The sequence below is a fragment of the Gambusia affinis genome, linkage group LG08 (genome assembly GCF_019740435.1).
Source record: "Gambusia affinis linkage group LG08, SWU_Gaff_1.0, whole genome shotgun sequence".
NCBI classification, from domain to species: domain Eukaryota; kingdom Metazoa; phylum Chordata; class Actinopteri; order Cyprinodontiformes; family Poeciliidae; genus Gambusia; species Gambusia affinis.
This window is the reverse complement of record NC_057875.1, coordinates 5,057,500-5,078,356: the sequence shown is the minus strand read 5'-3', so window position 1 is coordinate 5,078,356 and position 20,857 is coordinate 5,057,500. Positions and strand designations below refer to the sequence as shown.

Genomic DNA, 20,857 nt, shown 5'->3' with positions numbered 1-20,857 from the left:
AATATTGTTTATTTTTCCACAGTGGAGAAATTTAGGTGTGTCACACCAGCAATCTAAAAGCAGTTGAGAGCACATAAATTCACATAAAAAAATAATAACAAATACATAATAATTTTAAAAATAAGAAAAACTGTACAGTACGAAGTTTATAACATTGGAAAAATAATACTACTCAGTTACCATACTGTACAATACAATATTACAGTTAGCAGATGAATGAGCCATTGTATTGTTTTATTATACGCCAGTAAATATAAATGATTTTAGGTTTTTACTCGCATTTCAAAATGCGTATGTTAGGTTTAAAAAAAATTACTTCTATTCCACATAGATCTATGATTCACGGCGCCACGAAGTCACGCGATACTCCAAATCCCGTTATCCCCCGCGCTCAGAGCTGTGCCAATGGAGGTGGAGGCGGCCATGTTGTAGCTGCAAAGCGGCGTCAGAGTCAGAGGGAATCGAATCGAAAAGCACCGGGAGAGTCGCCCCTGAACCCTTGTCTGCTGACTGCGCGGCTCGGAGGCATCGGCCCCTTCTTATTCCTGTTCCCAGAGTCGAGAAGCGGGAGCCACTATGAGCGGCGGGACGCCTTATCTGGGTAGTAAGATCAGCCTGATCTCCAAGGCCGAGATTCGCTATGAGGGGATCCTGTACACCATCGACACCGAGAACTCCACCGTGGCCCTTGCTAAAGGTAAGCTTTTTACCTGGGCACAAGGTAAGAGCTTCCTCGAGGCTAAAGTGAAGTGGAGGCGGTGTGTGGGTGTTAAACGAGCTAACTGCTGCGACTGAAGTTAGCGTGCTATTGATAGCTTTTCAGTTTAAAGGTGTATGCTGTTGTTTTTTAAAGACATATTAACTATTAAAGATTAGCTCTAGTCTGAACACTAACAATACATTTTTCAATGTATTTTTTTCCCATTTCGGAAGCCTTTATTTTACATCTAAACAAAACTGCTCAACTACAGTCCCTTTTTGACCTTTAGTTCATAATGTAAATAAGCCTGTCTTATTTTCATTATGGCAGGCTTATGTTAAAATGAGCATGGTACTGCGGCACCATGCAGTATTTTCCAGAATTAGGTGTTAATAGTTCTAATAATTTAGAATTTTAGGAAAGTCTTATCTCTTTAGCAGGACAGAGTTCTTAAAAAATTAAGAATAGCCCTTTACTGAAGTGCTGATTCAGAAATGGTGAATCTGATACTAACTTCATCATGAGCCTGAAGAAATAAACAGAGGGATCTATATAACTCTGGATCTGGCCTCTAATTGACTATAAAGGGAAATTACATGGAATAATTAATGTAAAAATCCAATAATTATTTTAAAAACCAACAATTATAAAAAAATAATCCAGTCATCAAATTTATAATAATAAAGTAGTTTCAAAGCAAGGCGCTGATTAGTTTTAACAGTACTTTCTGTTTACAGGGTATTTTTATTTCAATTGGGCCAGTGTAAACTGATCTGGACTCTAAACAACTTTGAAATTGTGGAAACAGAAGCAAATATCTGATTTTGGAGCATCTTCAGATGGATTGTTGTGCAGGAAGGACGTCCTCGTGACTTCTGAGGTTGATAAACTGTACATTAAAATAGGACAAAATCCAGCCTGTCACCAGACTGGCCCACTGGGTTAGCTGCAAATCAGGCTTCACAGATAATCAGTTTGAGTCGAGAGATTTAAATGAAATGCGTTTTTTCCTCCTTGTTATGGCAGAAATAAAGAAGTGAAACTTATACCAGAATATGATTGAAGTGATGTCTGATTTTGTTAAATCATCCGAGAGGCACAAGAGAATTTAGCTCCAGTACAAACAATAACTCTAGACATGTTTCTTACTTACAGGACTTAGAGTTTTAAAGATGAGTGGCAACAGCTGATGTTAATCCATATACCTCTTATGTTTAAGTGCTCGTTGAGAAAAATCCCATTTTGCTGCTGTGTTTGTGCCCAACATGGTTTTTCATAATAAAAGTCCTTTCTGAAAGTAGACACAGGTTTTTAATTTGCCATGTTTAGCTCTGCTGGAAGTTTTTCTTCATATCTATCTCAAAGTTAGGCCTCATTTTTTTCCAAAATGTAAAAATCTTTAACCGTTTTTTTCCTGCATCCAAAGGGAAATTGAGTTTTCGGGGACGCAAAACGCTGCTGTGCTTTTTTGTTTGTTTTTTACAAGTTTCAGATTGGAAAATTTTTAACCTCAGTTACGGTATTTATGTAAACATGAAAAATGCTTACCTATTAGCCTAACCTCTGACCTGACCTATAACCTCCACAAGCACACATAACAACAATGGCGTACTACATGTTTATGGTTCTACTATAAATCAAATCAAAACACCTTATAAAAAAAACGTTTTAGTTACTAATGAGAATATTTTGTCTGCAACTTTTAATGTTAGTTTAAAGTTTCAGTCTGAATGTGGAGAGTTTTTCTTGCCACATCTTTTAACTGTCAAACTATGATTCAAATTCTGAGTTTTCTTTACCTCAGTCCGCTCCTTTGGTACCGAGGATCGCCCGACGGACCGGCCCATTCCTCCCCGAGACGACATCTTTGAGTACATCATCTTCAGGGGCAGCGACATCAAGGACCTGACAGTGTGTGAGCCGCCCAAACCGACGTGCTCCCTCCCCCAGGACCCGGCCATCGTCCAGGTATTTCTGTTCTTACGCTGTATGTCACTGGATTTTACTCAAAGACTCTCAGAGCCATTTTGTTCTAATTAATGCAATTTTATGGTGAATTATTTTTTTGTCCTGCTTGGCAATAAATTAAACATACAATAGTTTAATGTCAAAAAGTAGAAAATAAGTTATTTTAGGTCCAGAAAAGAGTCCCAAATGTTTGCTTTATGAAGACAAAAAGTCACAACGAAATAAAACTAAACTATGATGAAAAACCAAAAACTACTTTAACCCTGGTTCTGACCCAGTTTCACGACCTCCTGACCTTGTACGTTTCTTCTTCTGCAGTCCTCCATCAGCACCAGCTCGTCCTCAGCGGCTCAGACTCCCTTCCAGTCCTCTGGTTCCTACGGCCTTTTCAACAGAGCTCCGGTTCCCGCCTATAACCAGTTCAGCACCAGCCCACTGGTCTCGCCCCAGTTTGGACCCGTCGGTGTGGGTAAGTCAGGGCAGTCGGGAAGTTTCTGCTTCGGGGCAGCATGATATCCAAGGATTCAGAGTCTGTGAGTGGTTCTGGATCACGTTCTTCATGCCACAGGAAGTGAGGAGGCGTCGGGTCAGAGGCGTCAGTGTGAGGCCTTCGCCGCTTCCTCGACACGTTTTGTTAATTTTAGATTCAGGAAAAAGTTGATTTAATGGGAGCAAAGCTTTGATAGATGAACTTGTCTAGTCTCTGATTATTTCTTCAAACTGGGATCTGTGCGTAAAGCAGAATTTCTTGATGGCTGGAAGAGTTTCCTCCTAACCTCCAGGTCAAAGTGTTCTGGTGAAACTATCAGACATGTAACATCAGATGGGTGTATTATCGGTTGCTTGGCAGTAACTGGGTTCGATTCGACTCAGCTCCAGCTCTCGGTGTGTGTGGTCGGTTGGTGTTCTGGTATCGCCATGCCCCGGGTGTTCTCCAGGTGTTCATCCATCAGTTCGGAGCAGAGAGTGTTTCCGGGTCTCAGTTCTGTTGCTGTTCTTCCACACAGGGCGGCCCACAGTCTTCTTTGTGAACTCCAGTCTGAGCGGTTCTGATTCGCGCTCTGTCGGGACTTTAACTGCAGGTAAAGACCAGCAGGAAGTGGACTCTCTGATCGGTACCACCGGTGGTGTGTGTGAAAGGGTGATGGTTCATTTTAAAACATGGAGCCACTTCCTGTCCTCTGGTGTTTTCCTGTCCTGTTAATGTTGACCCACAAACACTTTGCTGGTGTTTTCCTGCTACAGTGAATTTTAACCTGCCTCTGACTTTTGTCTCCCACTGCTTCACTTTTTCTTTCTGCAGAAATTCAAACTGCAGACAGGAAGCTAACTAACCCCATAACTCTTTACTTCCGGGAACAGTTCTCTAAGTTTATGAGAAAATGGCTGAAATACACAAATATCATATTTTATGTTTTTCTTGCGCTGTAAAATCACCAAATCTTTCCATCTAGTTTCTAGTGTGAATATTTTTTGGTACACTTTAAATAAGGCAAAACTAACTAACAAGTAACATTCCATCAAAATATAGGAGCTTGTTTTAAGTCAATAATTCCTTTAATATTGATTTAAAAATTACTGGTTCCCTATTTCACTTATAACATGGAAAAAATTATTATTGTTGAAACATTATTATTGAAGTAACCTGCCAATGGAACTATTATTTTTAATCAATATTAAGGAATTATTGACTTAAAACAAGCTACTATATCTTGATTAAAAATTACATGTATGTTAGTTTAGTCTTTTTTCAAGTGGAAGAAGATATTTGCTCTAGAAACTAGACAAAATGATTTTGTGTTTTTCTGTTTACCACCAGGTGGAAGGTTGATCCGGTCTCTGGAGTTACTATTTGTACTGGTTTGTAAGTGGGAATCTTTAATTTGTCTCACTCCTCACTGGTTCTCCTCAGGCTGCAGCAGTCCGGGTCTGGAATCTCACAGGAAGAGTCCCACCCTGGATCAGGTGAGCCAGACCGGCCCGTCTGTCCCGGCGTCCACTGCCACGGCTCCAGCCCCCAGTCTGGGACGGAGAAGCCCGGCACACGGCCGCGCCCCGCCAGCTGGTCCATCTCAGAGCACCCAGAAGGCCCAGCAACAGGACGGAGTGGACAATCTGAGAGGTGAGAACCTTCAGTCTCTGAAGATAACCAGGGACCATGATACTGCCAGGATCAGTCTGCTAAATAAAAACAAGCTCTGGGATCCAATCTGAACCTTGAAAACAAACGTAAACAAAACATTTGGGTCTGTTGGACAGAAAGCTGCAGACTGCTGCTCATGTTTGTCATAGAAACAGATTAAAGGGGCAGTATTATGTATTTTCCATCCACATTTGTAGCACAATCACGTAACAGTTTTACCCTCAGTTGTTATAAAAATACTGAATATATAAAATACGACTTAAAAGAAATTTGACGCCTTCAAATTGGGACTTTGTCTGTTTAAAAACTCCTGCTCTTTTTGAAACTTCACCTTCAGGAAGACATCATCACATCCTATCGACCCTTTAGCAACATTTTTACCAGTGTTGCATTTAGAAGAAGCTCATAGAATGAGCTCACCAGGTGTTTGCTAATTGCTGCTGGCTAGTCTGAAGGAGCTGAGTTGGAGAAGGCTGCTCTGTGAGGTGGAAGCCTGGAAACTGCAGGTTTGAGGAGGAGCTTTGTCTCGTAGGTGGGGCTAGGTCCTCCCAGGCGTTTTCCACAACTGAATGGTTGCCATGGAGATTACAGGATTTCTCAGACATACATTAAATAATCAAGGCAATGTTCAAAGTATGTTTTTGATGATGTAAAGCTCAAGAAAGTCCTTTTTAGATTACCCTGCCCCTTTAAACTTCAGAACAACAGAGACATTTCCTGATCTCAGGCCGCTGCCGCCATGTTCTCGCTGCCCTGCAGAATTCAGAGTTTCAGGGCGGAGTTTAGTGAAGCAGCTGCTCCCTGGTCGCTGTGTGGAGACTCAAACTCTGTTGCTGTTCCAGGATCAGACGTCCAGAGCAGAGCTGAGGGCGATCAGGCGCGAGGAGAAGGCAGGGAGCCCAGTAAACGCTCCACAGGTCAAAGTCTGCTCCCCTCTGCAGCCATCCTGCATGCCCTCCATCTTTCTATTGGATTCATCTCCACAGGGATGATGGAGACTCTGCATCTCCTCCATCATTCTGTCACTAAGGGTGTTTTCACACCAAATAGTCCAGTAGACTCTGTTAAAAGGGATACCAAAATTGCAATGATGCAATATTTGTTACATTTTCAGCTGAAAAACAACATGAAAACCTTAGAAGAAGACACTGAGCACAACTTCCTTCTTCACAAAATGTAAACAAAAATGGAGTGGTGTCAGATTTTAGCATTTTTACGATTTCTCTTGTCTTTGGTAAAAGACGACGAGTCATTTCTTTAGACTCATGTTTGTTTTGGTTGTTTTTACCCAGAATGCCCTGCACTGTAGTCCACTTCTTTTTCCGTTTTGTTTAGCATTCACATATGCATTCAAACCTCTTCAAGAAACATCAACTTTTAGATAATTTTTTATTTGATTTTCAGTAGTTTTGACATGATTATACCAAGAGATGACTATGAGTTCTGTGGTGGATAAATATATATATATATATATATATATATATATATATATATATATATATATAAATTAAAGTAATAAATTGTTTTTACTGACATTTGATAAAAAACAATAATAAAAAAACATGATTGAATAACAAATTTCAATTAGAAATGATGGGATTTTGTTTTTGTTTTTTGCCTTATCTTCTCTTTAATCTTTTGAGACCCCCACTTTGAAACCTTCTAATCCAGAGTTGGATTAATGCATATTAAACAGGGCTGGTGTGAATGCATCCTAACTCCTGCAGCTCTTCATCCTCACCTCCTGTTCTGCGGCTTCATCTCTTCCATTTGTTCCGTTTCTCGTTTTCCTCACGGCTGACGCTGCGCTTCTCTCTCTCTCCAGCAGGTGGCGGCGGTACGGCGAACAGGCGCGGCCGCGGGGGCGGGCATCACGGCAGGGGCCGCTTCAACGTGCGCCGAGACGGACCCATGAAGTTCGAGAAGGACTTTGACTTCGAGAGCGCCAACGCCCAGTTCAACAAGGAGGAGATCGAGAAGGAGTTCCAGAGCAAACTGAAGCTAAAAGGTTGGAGTTAACTGGTTATACTGGGAAATCTGAGGCAAAGCATCACTGGGATGTAAAACTGAACACATTTCTTTAATTAAAGGAAATAGACATTAACCAGTAGATTTTAGGTTTTGCAGCTAAACTGTGATTTTTTTTTTTTGCCTCTCAGATGAGAAGTCGGAGAAAGCTCTGAATGGAGACGATAAGGGAGACTCTGGAGTGGAAACCCAGAACAGTGAAGGCAACAACGAAGACGAGAGAGACCCGCTGGGCCCAAACTGCTACTACGATAAATCCAAGTCGTTCTTCGACAACATCTCCTGTGACGACATGAGGTACGGCGCTGGTTCTGTATCCTGGAGGCAGATTGGTAGATGATGCACAACACAGCAGGTGAACTGATGCCCGAACGGATCTGAACATGTGAACTGATGCCCGCACGGATCTGAACATGTGAACTGATGCCCGAACGGATCTGAACATGTGAAACGATGCTCGAACGGATCTGAACATGTGAACTGATGCCCGAACGGATCTGAACATGTGAACTGATGCCCGAACGGATCTGAACATGTGAACTGATGCCCGAACGGATCTGAACATGTGAAATGAGGCCCGAACGGATCTGAACATGTGAAATGAGGCCCGAACAGATCTGAACATGTGAACTGATGCCTGAACGGATCTGAACATGTGAACTGATGCCCGAACGGATCTGAACATGTGAACTGATGCCTGAACGGATCTGAACATGTGAACTGAGTCATCGGAAGCGTGTAAAGACCCATTAAAGAATCATTTAAAGAACTGATGAAATAACTTTAAGCAGGAACTGATTGGGATCTGTCTGATCAGGAATATTTGTGTCATTGAGGAGCAGATGAATGAATCCTGTGAACAACAGCCATGTTTTCTTGTTTTCCTGCTCTGATCCTGATCCTTTTTTGGTGTTTTTAGGAAAGCTGGAGATAAATCTGGTGCTTCAGGTTTCCCTCGGTAAGTTTCTGACTCTTAACTGATTCTGAATTATAAATCAGTCTTTCTGAGTGCAATCGGAGCTCTGATCAGAACATCGTCAGCGCTTCTGTCAGCAGATGTTTACAGTTCTATCAGCAGCTTTTTGTTGTTCTAAGTGGATTAAACCCGATTAAACTCTAACCAGATTAAACTGGATTTGTTGGCTGTTTCCACGGCGCTCTGAGCGTTTCCTTCTCCTCCTGCAGGGAGCGCCGACAGACCTGGGCGGAGGAGAGGAGGATGAACGCAGAGACCTTCGGCATCCCTCTGCGCCGCGGCCGCGGAGGTTACCGGGGCCGTGGGGGGATGGGCTTCAGAGGGGGCAGAGGTCGCTCGGCCAGCCGGGGGTCCTTTGGGCCCCCACAGGGCGGCGGTGGCGGTGGAGGCTTCAGGGGAGGATACCGCGGCAACCAGGCAGGGCGCGAATTTGCCAACTTACCGTACAGGGTGAGTGTGTAGCCTGAGGCTAAATTGATTTATTTTGTTGTTTTGTTTTTGAAGATTTCATTTTTGCAAAACTAGGATTTTTTTCTAACAATACCTTGTTGGGTTTCCATAGTTCAGAGAGATATCAGAGCACCCAGACACCATCTTGCTTTACACCTTCTGTTTGTTTGGATTTTGAATTCAGTCAGTTGTAGCATAGACAAAATATTATTTTACATTTATTTAATTTTTTTAATTTATTTTTTTTCTTTTTACAACCTTACTTTTTATTTATTTATTGTTTAGTGCTTGAATCTCTCATTGGTGGCTTCAGTATGCAAGGGGAAGATTGTAAAGGAATGTGTTTCAGTTATTGATAGAAAAAAACTGGCCATATGATTGGAAATGTTTTTACATTTTTCTCAATATATATCAACTAATTCAAAAATATAATTAAACGCAGTTACTGTGTGCAGTTTGGAGATTAAATTCTGTTTTTATCTTTTAAATAAGTGGCATCCTGATTCAAGTGGAATTATGTTTCAAAGACAATATCGGTTTGTGGCCATACAGTTACCCAAAAAAAGAAGTATTAAGTAGTTTTTTAAATCATAATCTTTATCACAACAGTGCCACAAAATATCGCCATAAAATTCAAAGTCCTTATTGGCCAACTCTAGGTGTAGTAATGTCTTTCCATAAATTGTATCTGTTGCCTAAATATTTACCTTCAAAAAATTTTTTAAATGCAGTATTTGTTTTTTTTGTTGTTATTGTTGTTCTGACGCAGAAGGACAATAAAGTGGCGGCATAGTGTCGACAGGAGGAGGCGGCTCCGTCACGCTGGAACTTCCTCGGTGGGAAAATGGCTAGCTTTGGTTCTCTGTCCACTAAACTCCCGAAGATCGTCGTCTCCTCGTCGTTTCTGTCACCAGCACTGGAGTAGACTCTGAATGCAGCTTAACGTTCCGTCTGTCTCAGACCACCATGATAATGATGCATTTTATTAGAGAAAGCGATTCCCTCTAAATGTTCTAGTTCCTCAGCTGTGGACTCTCTCGTAGCTTTATCAGGGTTCCTCCTGCAGAGGGCGCTGCAGGCTCTCTATAACATAATTTTTTTTTCTACTTTGGCGTTCTCTCGTCCTCCTGTCTAACATCACTGGTTTCACTGGTTGCTGTGTGGTCATTTGTAACTCCCAGTTCACACAGATTCACCACAGATTCTTCCTTTTTTATTTTGTTTTGGGGGTTTTTTCACTGCAGGAACCTCATTTTGCTTCTGTTTATCTCTGAATTGTTGGAGTTTGAATTTATTAAATCCAATGATACAAACTGCACCATTAGGAGCAGATTTCCTCACCATGAAGTCCAGATTATTAGTTTTATGAAATATTGAATTGGTGAGAAATAGATATTTCAAACCACTGAATTATAGAACTAAATGTTGGTGGGTTTTTTTGTTATTCAGAGATGAACAGGAAGCTCCAGGTTTTCTTCCTGCGCTTTAACTTCCTACTTGGAGCCAGTTGGCCGGCCGGCCAGTCTCGTTACAGTCTTCATGAAGCCACTAAACCCGAAAGCGCTGCACGCCGGCCGGCAGGAAGTGATGTCACACAGATAGACGGACCTGTTCACCGTAGCAACGTCGGTCAGCAATATTCCTGCTTTTGGTTCAGGCATGATCAGAACCTGTAGACGATGTCAGTCGTGTTTTTTTCTTTTTGTTTATTTTTTGTCTCTGCTGCTCGCTCGGATCAGAATATCTGACATTTAAAGATCCAGTCAGAACATTTCAGTAAATTACAGGTGGTTGTGTCTTTTGACTGCTCTCAATTCGGACAGCAAACCCCGTAGTTTCTCCATGGAAAAAACAAAAAAAGACTTCCCATGATCCGAAATGCAGGGCCACCTTTAAACTGTGCTCAGGAAACGGGAAAGGGACTGGTTCTTTTCAGACGAAAAGAGCAGTTTGAGACGTTGAGGTTCCTAACTTGATGTCGGTTTGGATTTGCAGAGAAACCGTTTTTGTTCTGGTGTGTTCAGTGGCAGGTTCTGGTTCCAGCCTGGATCCACAACTGAAGAAAAAAAAGTGAGCTTTTAAATGATGCATTGTAAAATAAAAAACTGAAATAAAGACACTAAGTTTGCAGAAATGCTTGCTTTTTGTTTCTTCATTTTAGTGATTCAGAAATCTTGCTAATGGTAAATTATTGAATATTGTTGAAAAATGTGTAATTTAGATTAATTTCTTTTAGCATAGTTATTTCATTTAACACAGTAATGCATTATGAATATATTTTGTGTGTAGTTTACCTATCCTATGAAGTAATTTAGTTAAAAATGAACACAGGTTCTTCTTTAGTTTGACGTTTAAATTGATCTAATTTGGACACTAATTACCCTCCATACACGAGACCCACACACTGATTTCACGCTACATCAGCCGTGAGGTGCAGCCAATCACAGCAGAACCTTTAGGGAAGGGGCGGGGTTATGTAATGAAAACTGCTGTGATTGGTGAAGCCCAGTTAGCCGTTGAAGACCTTCAGACTAGTTAGTTGGGCAGTGAGAGCAGCCTGAACGGGGCCGACAGGCAGAACATCCGACATCCGAGCACCGACACACCGCAGCCACCATGGCCCTGAACACAGACCCGAACTTTCAGAAGCTGGAGCAATGGTACCGGGCCAACGGCGGTAGCCTGAACATGAGGGCCATGTTCGAAAGCGACCCGCAGCGATTCGGGAAGTTCAGGTGAGATCATGAGAAGCATTAAGAACCAGAGTCCCGGTGATGGGAAGGCCCGCTTCCCGGCAGTAGACGCTAGTTTTACCGTGACAAACTGTCAGCTGGTTTCGGTGTTCCACGAGCCGCTGCAGATGCTCCTTCTGGCTGTCACAAGGTCACTCCTTTGCTGCCGATTTGTCCTGGTAACCCCGGTCCAGATGGACGGACCAGTCCGGATCTCAACTGCCCTCCTCTAACCGCATTCGTCTTGTCAGGATTCGGTCGACCCAAACGGTAGAACCTGCAGGGCGAGACTTTTTGGATCCACCTGGCTAACGTTAGCGTGTGTGCTAATGTCACAGCTTCCATTATCGGACAGGGGCGTGTTCTGGTTCCGGGATTAATGAAAGTCCAAATGGGTTTTTTAATGGGCACGTTAGCCGAACTTGAAATGATTAGTTGTTCATAAAATGGGTTCGGATCAGCTTTAGATGTGAATTAATATATAATCTGACGCCCACCTGTTCCTGTTCCAGTCTAAAGTTCAAGTCTTCAGTCTGGTGCCGTCCAGAACCAAGCGGTGCTTTTATCCGGATCTAAAATTAGGTCCGAACTCTCTGACCCAGTCACTAGAAATGAAGGAAAATAGTTTTTGTTGCAGAGATGAAGTCAGACTACGTGCGCAACCTCACTGCGCAGAAAAGATGCAGCTGCAGACGTGACGGAGCGCAAACTGATGATGAAGAAGAGGATGATGATGCATCTCCTCATGGCGCTGAAGGGCACATGCTGGGCTGCACTCTGTCTTAATCTGGTTTACAAGCAGTTCTGGTCCACAATCCGAGTCCAAACACACAAAAGATAAATCAAAGTTTGGTTTCTGTCCGATCATACACCCATAGTCTTGAAATCTTAAACTGATCTGGATCAGAACTTCTCTGAGCACAACTTCAACATATTTTTTACTCAAGTTAACTTAAAAAGTAACTGTACAAGAAATTACTGAAGTACTGAGGAACATCTTATTTAATATTTAAGTAAAATTACAGACAACAATGTAATGTATTTTAAAGACTAAAACGAAAAAATTTATACAAAATAACAGATTTACAAATATAAAAAAAAAAATCTTTAAAACCACAAATATACTGTATGTTAGAAAATGGTAAAATAGAAAATAACCTTAGCAAACAAACTTTGTGCACAAATAAGAAGTTTTACTTTGGTGTTTTTATCTCTGGTTCATTCTATTGTTCTTATTTTCTTAGTTTAGTGAAGTTTCACAGTGGGTAGAGTATCCAGAAATTTTACTCAAGTAAAAATAAAAAGTACAATGTAGTTAAACAACTTCTGAAATTTTTTTTTTTTTTTTTTTTTTACCATTTACTGATTAAATCACATAAAACCGCTGTACTGATGTTTTCTGAACTGTTTTCTTTGTGATTTTTCTGGTCCACAGTACGACCTTGAAGACGAACGACGGTGACATCCTTCTGGATTTCTCCAAGAACCTGATCAACCAGGAAGTGTTGACCATGCTGCTGGCTCTGGTGAGGAACTTTCCACCAATCATGGTTCTGCAGACAGACACTAACTTCTGCCTTTCTGATCCTTTTTAAAAAAGTAACTAAAACTAATATGTCTAACTGTAGTTTTAATAAATAAGTTAAACGAAATGCCAGAAGAAAACTGCTGGATAAAAATAAATACACAAAAAAAACCTATTGATTAAAGTTGAATCTATCCACTAAAACTTAATTATTACAGACAATTACATATTTTAGTGTAGGTGTGTGGATTCAATTTATTCAAGACATAATTATGATTATTTATTCTTTAAGTATAAATAATATAATAAATAAACACTCATATTAATTCTGCATCTAAAAAAATCTAGAACAGTAGTAATAGCAACAATATTATTATTCAAAATATAAATTTTTAATAACTAATAATAGTAATTAAGTGTAGTGTTGGTATAATTATTATAACTAATATTGATACTAGTAATTTATTTATATGCCTTTTATTTTTATATTCATAATTCTGCTGTTTTGTTAAAATTTATAATTAACATCAAATTCATTACAATGTATAAAACAAAAACGGCTTGACTAAAATGCAACTAGTAGTAATTGCTACTCTTATCACAATAATGATTACAGTAATAATTTATACTTAACTGTGGGATAATGAATCAATAATGAATAAAATGTTTTATAATAAATGTGTATATTATTAGTACCATGTCTATCTGGCACAATAATTAAAAATATATATACATATTTCTGTTTTTAGATCAAAACTTCACATTTTGATGCATCTATTAAAGAAAGAAAGTTATGTTTGAGGTCTGCAGCTCCAGGATTGTCTGAAATGTTCCAACACGTCAAATCTGAGCTCTGCTCTCCGTCAGACACGCTGCACAAACTCTGCAGCTTCAGGGGAACAAAACGTTGCCTCACCTCATGTTGAAAGGGAACACATGTTGAGCCACAGGAAGGAGAAATGTGAGGAAACAAAGTTTAGACTGATACCACTTCCTTCTAACACAGAAGGCGCTGATGGAGAAACCAGGTTTCACCACTCTGTGTTTGTCCAAACTTCTGTTTTTGACTCGGTTTGATTCAGCAGGAAGCTGATAAAGCTGCATGGTTCTTCAGAACCTTCTGGAAACCTTCAGGACTTATCAGAAAAACAATCAATCAAGTTCATTTATGTTGCACGTTTCAGTTTTTGTTCATCTCTGTAACAAAAATATAACCGTTCTGACTGCAGGCTCTCTGAAAACAGATATTAATTCCACATATGGAATTAATTCCACATATGGAAGTGGGTCGGAATATTCTTTTGGGTGAAATGATCGGAACCGGGTCGTTCAGACTGGTTAAAAAGCCGGTGTTCTGTCAGATAGCCATACATTGTCAGATCGTCATACGCGTATGACAAACTGATGGCTATATCTGTCAGATCAGCATACGTTTGCATACGTTTCAGCATACGTTGTCAGATAGTCATACGCTTAGCTCAGACATGTATACGTTGTCATTACCATATGATTTTATTTAATCAGCAACATAGAATCATGACGTAGATAAGGATTTTTTTCAAAAGTGAAACACTGGTTTTGCCCCAGTTTCAGTGTGGGTAAAAATTGCGTTTTCATACACGACATGCTATCCAAGTTAGCAGACATGTTATACAACCCAAAAATATTAAGGAAGTGGGGGACGTGAATTTAAACTGGGCGTGTTTTAGGACGTGTTTTGTAGTTTACTGCAGCTGCAGCAGCATTAAATTTAATTTATTTAGTTACTTTTTATTGTGTCTCTTCTCGCGTATGACAAGCTGACGACTCCTCTCAATATGGCGGACCTCCTGCAGAATGCGCATGCGTGCGCATGCGCTCTTACCATATGTATGCTATTCTGACATGTATGGCTATCTGACAGAACACCGGCTTTAGGTGTCATTTGTAGCCGAACATTGCTGTTTCATCACTTAACTTTATTAATTTAGCAATTAATTTATCATGCAGGTGAATGTGAAGGTTTTTGACCGGTTCTGGTTCTGTTTGTTTCTGCAATCAGGCCAAGTCCAGAGGAGTGGAGGAGGCCAGAGAGAAGATGTTCACTGGAGAGAAGATCAACTTCACCGAGGTGCAGAGCTTCACCTGCCCAGCTAATACCGGTGCGTGTTTGGATTTTTTGGGGTTTTTTTTCTAACCCGTGGGCCGTTTGTGCGTCCAGAACCGGGCTGTGCTCCACGTGGCTCTGAGGAACCGCTCCAACACGCCGATCCTCGTCGACGGGAAAGACGTGATGCCTGAAGTGAACCGCGTGCTGGACAAGATGAAGGCCTTCTGCCAGGTTTGTGGGCCGACAGCCACGCATGTCGGGTTTTGTTCTAATCTGTGTGTGTGTTTGTGTGTGTTTGTGTGTGTGTGTGTGTGTGTGTGTGTGTGTTTCATGATCTCGTCCTGATGTGTGTGTTGTTTACAGAAAGTGCGCAGCGGTGAGTGGAAAGGCTTCAGCGGGAAGAGCATCACAGATGTGGTGAACATCGGAATCGGAGGTTCTGACCTGGTGAGTGCACACACACACACACACACACACACACACACACACACACTAGGATTAGTGTCCAGACCCTCCTGACCAATCAGACGCTCTAGTTGTGAAGGTTCTGGAGGAAAACAGGATCTGCTTCAGTCAGCAGTTCTGTTCTGGTTCTGATCCGGTCAGCCAATTATGAAGCAGCTTTGAGTGATCATGTGACTCTGTGGTGTGTTCAGGGACCCCTGATGGTGACCGAGGCTCTGAAGCCCTACTCAGCCGGCGGTCCAAACGTCTGGTTCGTCTCCAACATCGACGGGACCCACATGGCCAAGACGCTGAAGCAGCTCGACCCGGAAACCACGCTCTTCATCATCGCCTCCAAGGTCCGTTTGCCAGCTGGTCGCCTGACCTTCAAGGTCAGAGGTCATCTGTTTCTGATTTTGTGTTTTTGGACCCATTTCAGACGTTCACTACCCAGGAGACCATCACCAACGCAGAATCGGCCCGGGAGTGGTTCCTGAAGGCAGCTGGAGATGTGAGTTCTGCTACCTGAAACCAGAACCAGAACTGGACCGGTTTTTATTCACTTTAATTCTCCTCCTCAGAAATCCGCCGTGGCCAAACACTTTGTGGCGCTGTCCACCAATGCGGTGAGTTAGCGGGCCAGAACACATCAAAGTTGACAAGTGGAACCAGTTCTGATCAGTCCTGCTGGTTCTGGTCAACCAATCCTCCAGCAGAACATTTCTTGTTGCCTAACGTGTCTCTCTGTCTCCTCAGGCCAAGGTGAAAGACTTCGGTATCGACCCGGCCAACATGTTTGAGTTCTGGGACGTAAGTTTGTGCCGGTTCTGCTTCTGCACTCCGTGGCATGTCTGTGACCTTTGAACCCGGTCAGAATCTTTCCAGAATCAGCAGGTTTTGTTGATGATCAGTTTCTGGGACTGATTTGGGACGATCTGGGTTTGGTTCTGGTTCATCGACTGCCACTGAGCTAAAACTGACTGAGCCTGCTGGGGCTTTTATTTTGAAGTGCCGTGCTCTGATTGGTGGAATGACTGTGTTGCTGTCATGTCTGCTTGTCCTCAGTGGGTCGGAGGTCGTTACTCACTGTGGTCAGCCATCGGTTTGTCCATCGCTCTGCATGTAGGTACGTCACTGGACGTTGGGGCGGGGCTTGATGACCTCACTGATTCTAGCTGCGACTAACCATTATTGTAATGATTAATCGATTAATCAGATAAAAAAAGGAACATCCAGATTAATCGTTTTTATAAAATATTAGGAATACTTGGAAAAACTGTAAAAAATAAAACAATTCCCTGGTAAAACCAGAAAATAAACATTTTTGTTGCCTAAAATGTAATAAAGTATTACTTTAGTGAACACTTGATAATTTGTAGCAAAGAATTAATTTTCAACTAAAAATTACTTTCTGCATCATACAGTGTAGGTCTGATCTGATTATTTTTAAGGTTAACTGAGTAATATTTTTGTACAGTTTTGACTTAATTACAGCCCTGAATATGTTGTTCTTTCAGGAATTGTTCTTTTTTAGTGTCTGTATACAAAGGCCTGACATGATAACTACTTTTGCTGGATGATAAACTGTCCCAGAAGATATTACGATAAACAATAATATCGCCGTTTTGAGATATAGTAATGGCATAATAATGTAAGAACACATCTCAAAGATCAATAAACTTTAAACTCTAATGAACATTTAAGACTGCAACTGGAAGACATTTTAAATATCCAAAATAAATTAACAAAACTGGAAATAAAATTAATTATAAAGTCTCTATAAACAAAATTGTCCCAGTTCAGACCAAAATACCAAAGTGAAGCCTTTTGTCATCTAGTTTTTGGTAGAAAGAGAGAAACAATAAATCATGCAAATGGAAATTGAGTTCGTTTTAATTCATCATGCGATGAATTGAATTATTGACTATTGTGACCGGCCTATGTTAACGATTAATAATTTACTAAATTTGTTGACGACTATTTCAATAATCGACTCATTCATCTTCAGATGATGATAGAGATGTGCATGATGCTTTCAGACACCAATGTTCTCCATAGTTTGCTGCTTTAATGTTAAATTACTTAGGGCTGAACGATGTGGTTTAAAAATAAAATCTGGATTTTTTTTTTTCATGAACGATTTGATTTTAATTGCATTTTCTTGCTTGCTTTTCTAAAGAATAAATTACAATTGACAGAAAATATTTAAATTATCCCTTTGAGTTGTATGATGGAATATTAGTGTTTTATATTATTTTCACAATCGTCTTCTGTTTGTTTTTCAGGCTTTGAGAACTTTGAGCAGCTTCTGTCAGGAGCTCACTGGATGGTAGGAGAACATTTCAGAGTTTGGGTTTTTATTTTGAAATCAGAACACAAACAAGTCCATTTGTGTTTGTATGAAGATGGTTTGGGGCTGTACATGTTCTAATATTATACATTCAGAGCTCCAAATGTTCCATAACCTTCTTTAAAAAATATATTTTTAAATAAATATATATTATAGAAAATGTGTGGTTTTTAAAGAACTGGCATTCTTCTCTAGACATTAAAGATTGATCTTTTATGGGATGTTAACAGTGGAAAATTATAATTTTTTTTATTTTTAAGTTTCCAACGTAATTATAAGGTAAATTAATAAATACTAGTGACATGTGTATCATTCAAATTTATTGAAGGATTTATTCCATGCACAAACAAAAATCAGACTTAAGAGAAATAATAAATTAAAAGTCTTTATTAAACTTTGAAGTAGGGATCCAAATAATCGACTTACGATTGTCGATTAATGGTTTATCTGATTAAAATTTGTTCCAATCGATTAATGACGTATGCTTAGTGTTGTAGTTTGGCCCCCATCCAGCAGAGGACGCCGCTGGTCATCCTTAAGCGGAGCCATTCTTACTGAATTTAAAGATGGCGGCCATAATAGAACGAGACAGAGAAACGGTCCCATTTTACATCCCAACGGTTCTGTTTTGAAATATAAACACTTGATTTTCTTAAATTTCACTTTTTTAAAGTCCAGCGTAGAATGAAATATTTGTCTCTTTATGTTGTGGAAAGACGATCGACTCTTTTATATAAATTATTAATGAATCGACCTTTGAGTTGATCCAAAGTTGATCGATCGTATTAATCGATAGCATGTATCCTGAATCCATCTGAAACTGGACCTACCTTCTCTCCAGGACAACCACTTCCGCAGCGCTCCTCTGGACCAGAACGTCCCGGTTCTGCTGGCCCTCCTGGGCGTCTGGTACGTCAACTTCTTCCAGGCCGAGACGCACGCCATGCTGCCGTACGACCAGTACATGCACCGCTTCGCCGCCTACTTCCAGCAGGTCAGCTCGGTTCCGACCTTAGGAGATTAGTTTTGATTGACCCGATCCAGGCCGCTGACCCGTGAACTCACCTGTGTTCCCAGGGCGACATGGAGTCCAACGGGAAGTACATCACCAAAGACGGCAGCCGCGTGAACTACCATACGGGACCAATCGTCTGGGGGGAACCGGGGACCAACGGACAGCACGCCTTCTACCAGCTCATCCACCAAGGTGACTGGGTTTTACTGGGCGTACTGGTTTTCTCTGTAGCCTCCAGCCACTCATCACTGACCGATGTTGGCTTCACAGGCACCCGGATGATTCCTGCTGACTTCATGATTCCTGCTCAGTCCCAGCATCCAATCAGAGACAACCTGCACCACAAGGTAACACTTCCTGCTCACCTGGATTTATAGGCTGGTTTTACTGGGAGGTTTACAAAATACTCAGATTTCAGTAAATGTGGATGGAAAATGATTTTCAGATGGTGCAAACTGATATTGGATGATTTATTATTTTTTTTAATGACAATAAAATTTTATAATTCTGATTAATAAATAAAATAATTAGCAATTTGTTTTTGTAGTGAGTTAAAATGTTTGTCGTTTGAAATTAAATAAAAAACCTTGAGGAATGTTAAATAATTATTCTAATTAATATTGATATTGATATAAAAATTAGTATATTTACATTTTTGTTTTATTTTAACCTTTTTCTGACCCCTGAATTTGCTGATTTAAAAAATTACACATTATTTTAATAGTTGTTATCAGTTTAAATACATTTTCACAAATGTTTTTGTGATAGAATTTATAAAACATTATTTTGTAGACTTGGTTTCTTTATTGATACACGTATACAAGCCATATATGTACATTGTCATTTCACTTGATTTCATTTAAAGTGTTTACTTTTATTTTCTTGTAGTTTTTCCCCACTACAGCTTTCCCTAAAGTTCCTGGTTTACCTTCTAGTCCAAGTTTTTGGATTTTGATTTAATGTTTAGTTGTGTTTATATTGAATGGATGTAAAATAAATAAAACAGCTGCCACACCAGCATTTATTCAAACCTTAGGAGAATTAATTAATTTCAGTGCCACAAAAACCTGCTGCCTTTATGCAGCAGCTCTGGTTACATGCAGGTACAACCAGCTGAATAATTCAGGTATTTCATGTTCACAGATTCTTGTGGCTAACTTCCTGGCTCAGACTGAAGCTCTAATGAAGGGAAAAACTGCAGAGGAGGCTCGGAAAGAGCTGGAAGCGGCAGGAATGTCAGGAGATGCTCTGGAGAAGCTGCTGCCACATAAAGTAAGCACGCCTGCCTCTGCGGTTCTGTTTGGTCTCGGTGTTCAGTTCCACGATAAAAGTCTGGTATCTCTTTCAAAGGTTTTCCAAGGGAACAAGCCGAGCAACTCCATCGTTTTCAAGAAGCTGACTCCGTTCGTACTGGGAGCGCTGATTGGTGAGTACTGGAAGTCGGATGGTTTTGACCAATCAGATTGGAACAGCCTTATTGGATACTAAACTTCCTGGTTTTTATAATCAGCTAAAGGTAATGTGACCTGTCCTGTTTTTCAGCCATGTATGAACACAAGATCTTCGTCCAGGGCGTCATGTGGAACATCAACAGCTACGACCAGTGGGGGTGAGTTTAATTCAGGGTCTTAAATTTGTGTTTCTAACATTAAGGCCTTAAATTGTCTATTTTATAAACTGTCAGTTGGTCTTAAATCTTATCGTAGCAGGAATATTTTTGTCAGACCAAACATTAAAGTTTTTGTCTGACATCCTTAATATCAGACAAAACCAAAAGACTGTGACTTCCTGCTGTATCATAGCTTCAGAACCTGGTAACACCAGCAAATCCAGTCCTCCAGTTGTCCGTCTCTTTCTGATGATGCGTTCAGTGACATCACAGTGGTGTCCTCTTGTCTCCAGGGTGGAGCTCGGGAAGCAGCTGGCGAAGAAGATTGAGCCGGAGCTGAAGGACGCCTCTCCGGTCTCGTCTCACGACTCGTCCACCAACGGCCTCATCAACTTCCTGAAACAGAACTTTGCCTAAGCCCCGCCCACCTGTCTGTCCTGCTCTGTGATTGGCTGAACCATGTTGTTTTTGAGTGTTGTCTTCACATGTTGCTTTTCAGTGTTGATCTGTGCAGTTCCTGTAGGGAACCCTCAGAGTGATAGCTGAGACTTTCACAATAAAAGCCCCATCTGTCACTGATTGGTTTCTATTGTCTGATCCATTCTGAAGGTGAGTAATCAGTCTGCCACATCTAACTCTGGATGAAAATTGAAAATAGAGATGTAGAGCCTCCCAACTAGTTTTATTGAAATATTGGACAGGTGAAAGTAAATTTTAAAAATCCAATAATTTAGACATTGTATTTACAAAAGTAATTTTTCAGGTTGTTATAAATTCCAACTTAATTTTGACGTGGTTGGAAAAGTTTGGATGCCTTTGTCCTTAGAC

At 40.6% G+C, this 20,857-nt stretch overlaps 2 protein-coding genes across 10 annotated transcripts; both read left to right on the top strand.

Annotated features, from left to right (window-relative positions):
• The first annotated feature begins 378 nt into the window (after positions 1 to 378).
• Positions 379 to 10,413, top strand: lsm14aa (LSM14A mRNA processing body assembly factor a). 9 transcript variants are annotated; one of them, XM_044125978.1, is made up of 11 exons: positions 379 to 697; positions 2,505 to 2,668; positions 2,987 to 3,137; positions 3,676 to 3,750; positions 4,581 to 4,790; positions 5,654 to 5,728; positions 6,640 to 6,819; positions 6,971 to 7,136; positions 7,759 to 7,797; positions 8,025 to 8,265; positions 9,038 to 10,413. In XM_044125978.1, the coding sequence occupies exons 1-11, from the start codon at positions 577 to 579 to the stop codon at positions 9,056 to 9,058; spliced, it is 1,443 nt and encodes a 480-aa protein (XP_043981913.1). In that variant the 5' UTR covers positions 379 to 576; the 3' UTR covers positions 9,059 to 10,413. The 9 variants fall into 9 exon arrangements, with proteins under 9 accessions (XP_043981913.1, XP_043981912.1, XP_043981917.1 ...); XM_044125977.1 differs by having other exon boundaries at positions 380 to 697; positions 9,035 to 10,413; XM_044125982.1 differs by lacking the exon at positions 3,676 to 3,750 and having other exon boundaries at positions 380 to 697; positions 9,035 to 10,412.
• A 335-nt stretch (positions 10,414 to 10,748) lies between these two features.
• Positions 10,749 to 20,608, top strand: gpia (glucose-6-phosphate isomerase a). The gene is made up of 18 exons (XM_044125976.1): positions 10,749 to 11,000; positions 12,433 to 12,523; positions 14,564 to 14,632; positions 14,723 to 14,842; positions 14,975 to 15,058; positions 15,268 to 15,414; positions 15,495 to 15,566; positions 15,637 to 15,681; positions 15,812 to 15,865; positions 16,121 to 16,181; positions 17,341 to 17,384; positions 18,247 to 18,399; positions 18,483 to 18,612; positions 18,691 to 18,767; positions 19,564 to 19,692; positions 19,771 to 19,846; positions 19,963 to 20,029; positions 20,323 to 20,608. Exons 1-18 carry the CDS (start codon positions 10,882 to 10,884, stop codon positions 20,444 to 20,446), a joined length of 1,662 nt encoding a protein of 553 aa, XP_043981911.1. The 5' UTR covers positions 10,749 to 10,881; the 3' UTR covers positions 20,447 to 20,608.
• The last annotated feature ends 249 nt before the right edge of the window (positions 20,609 to 20,857 follow it).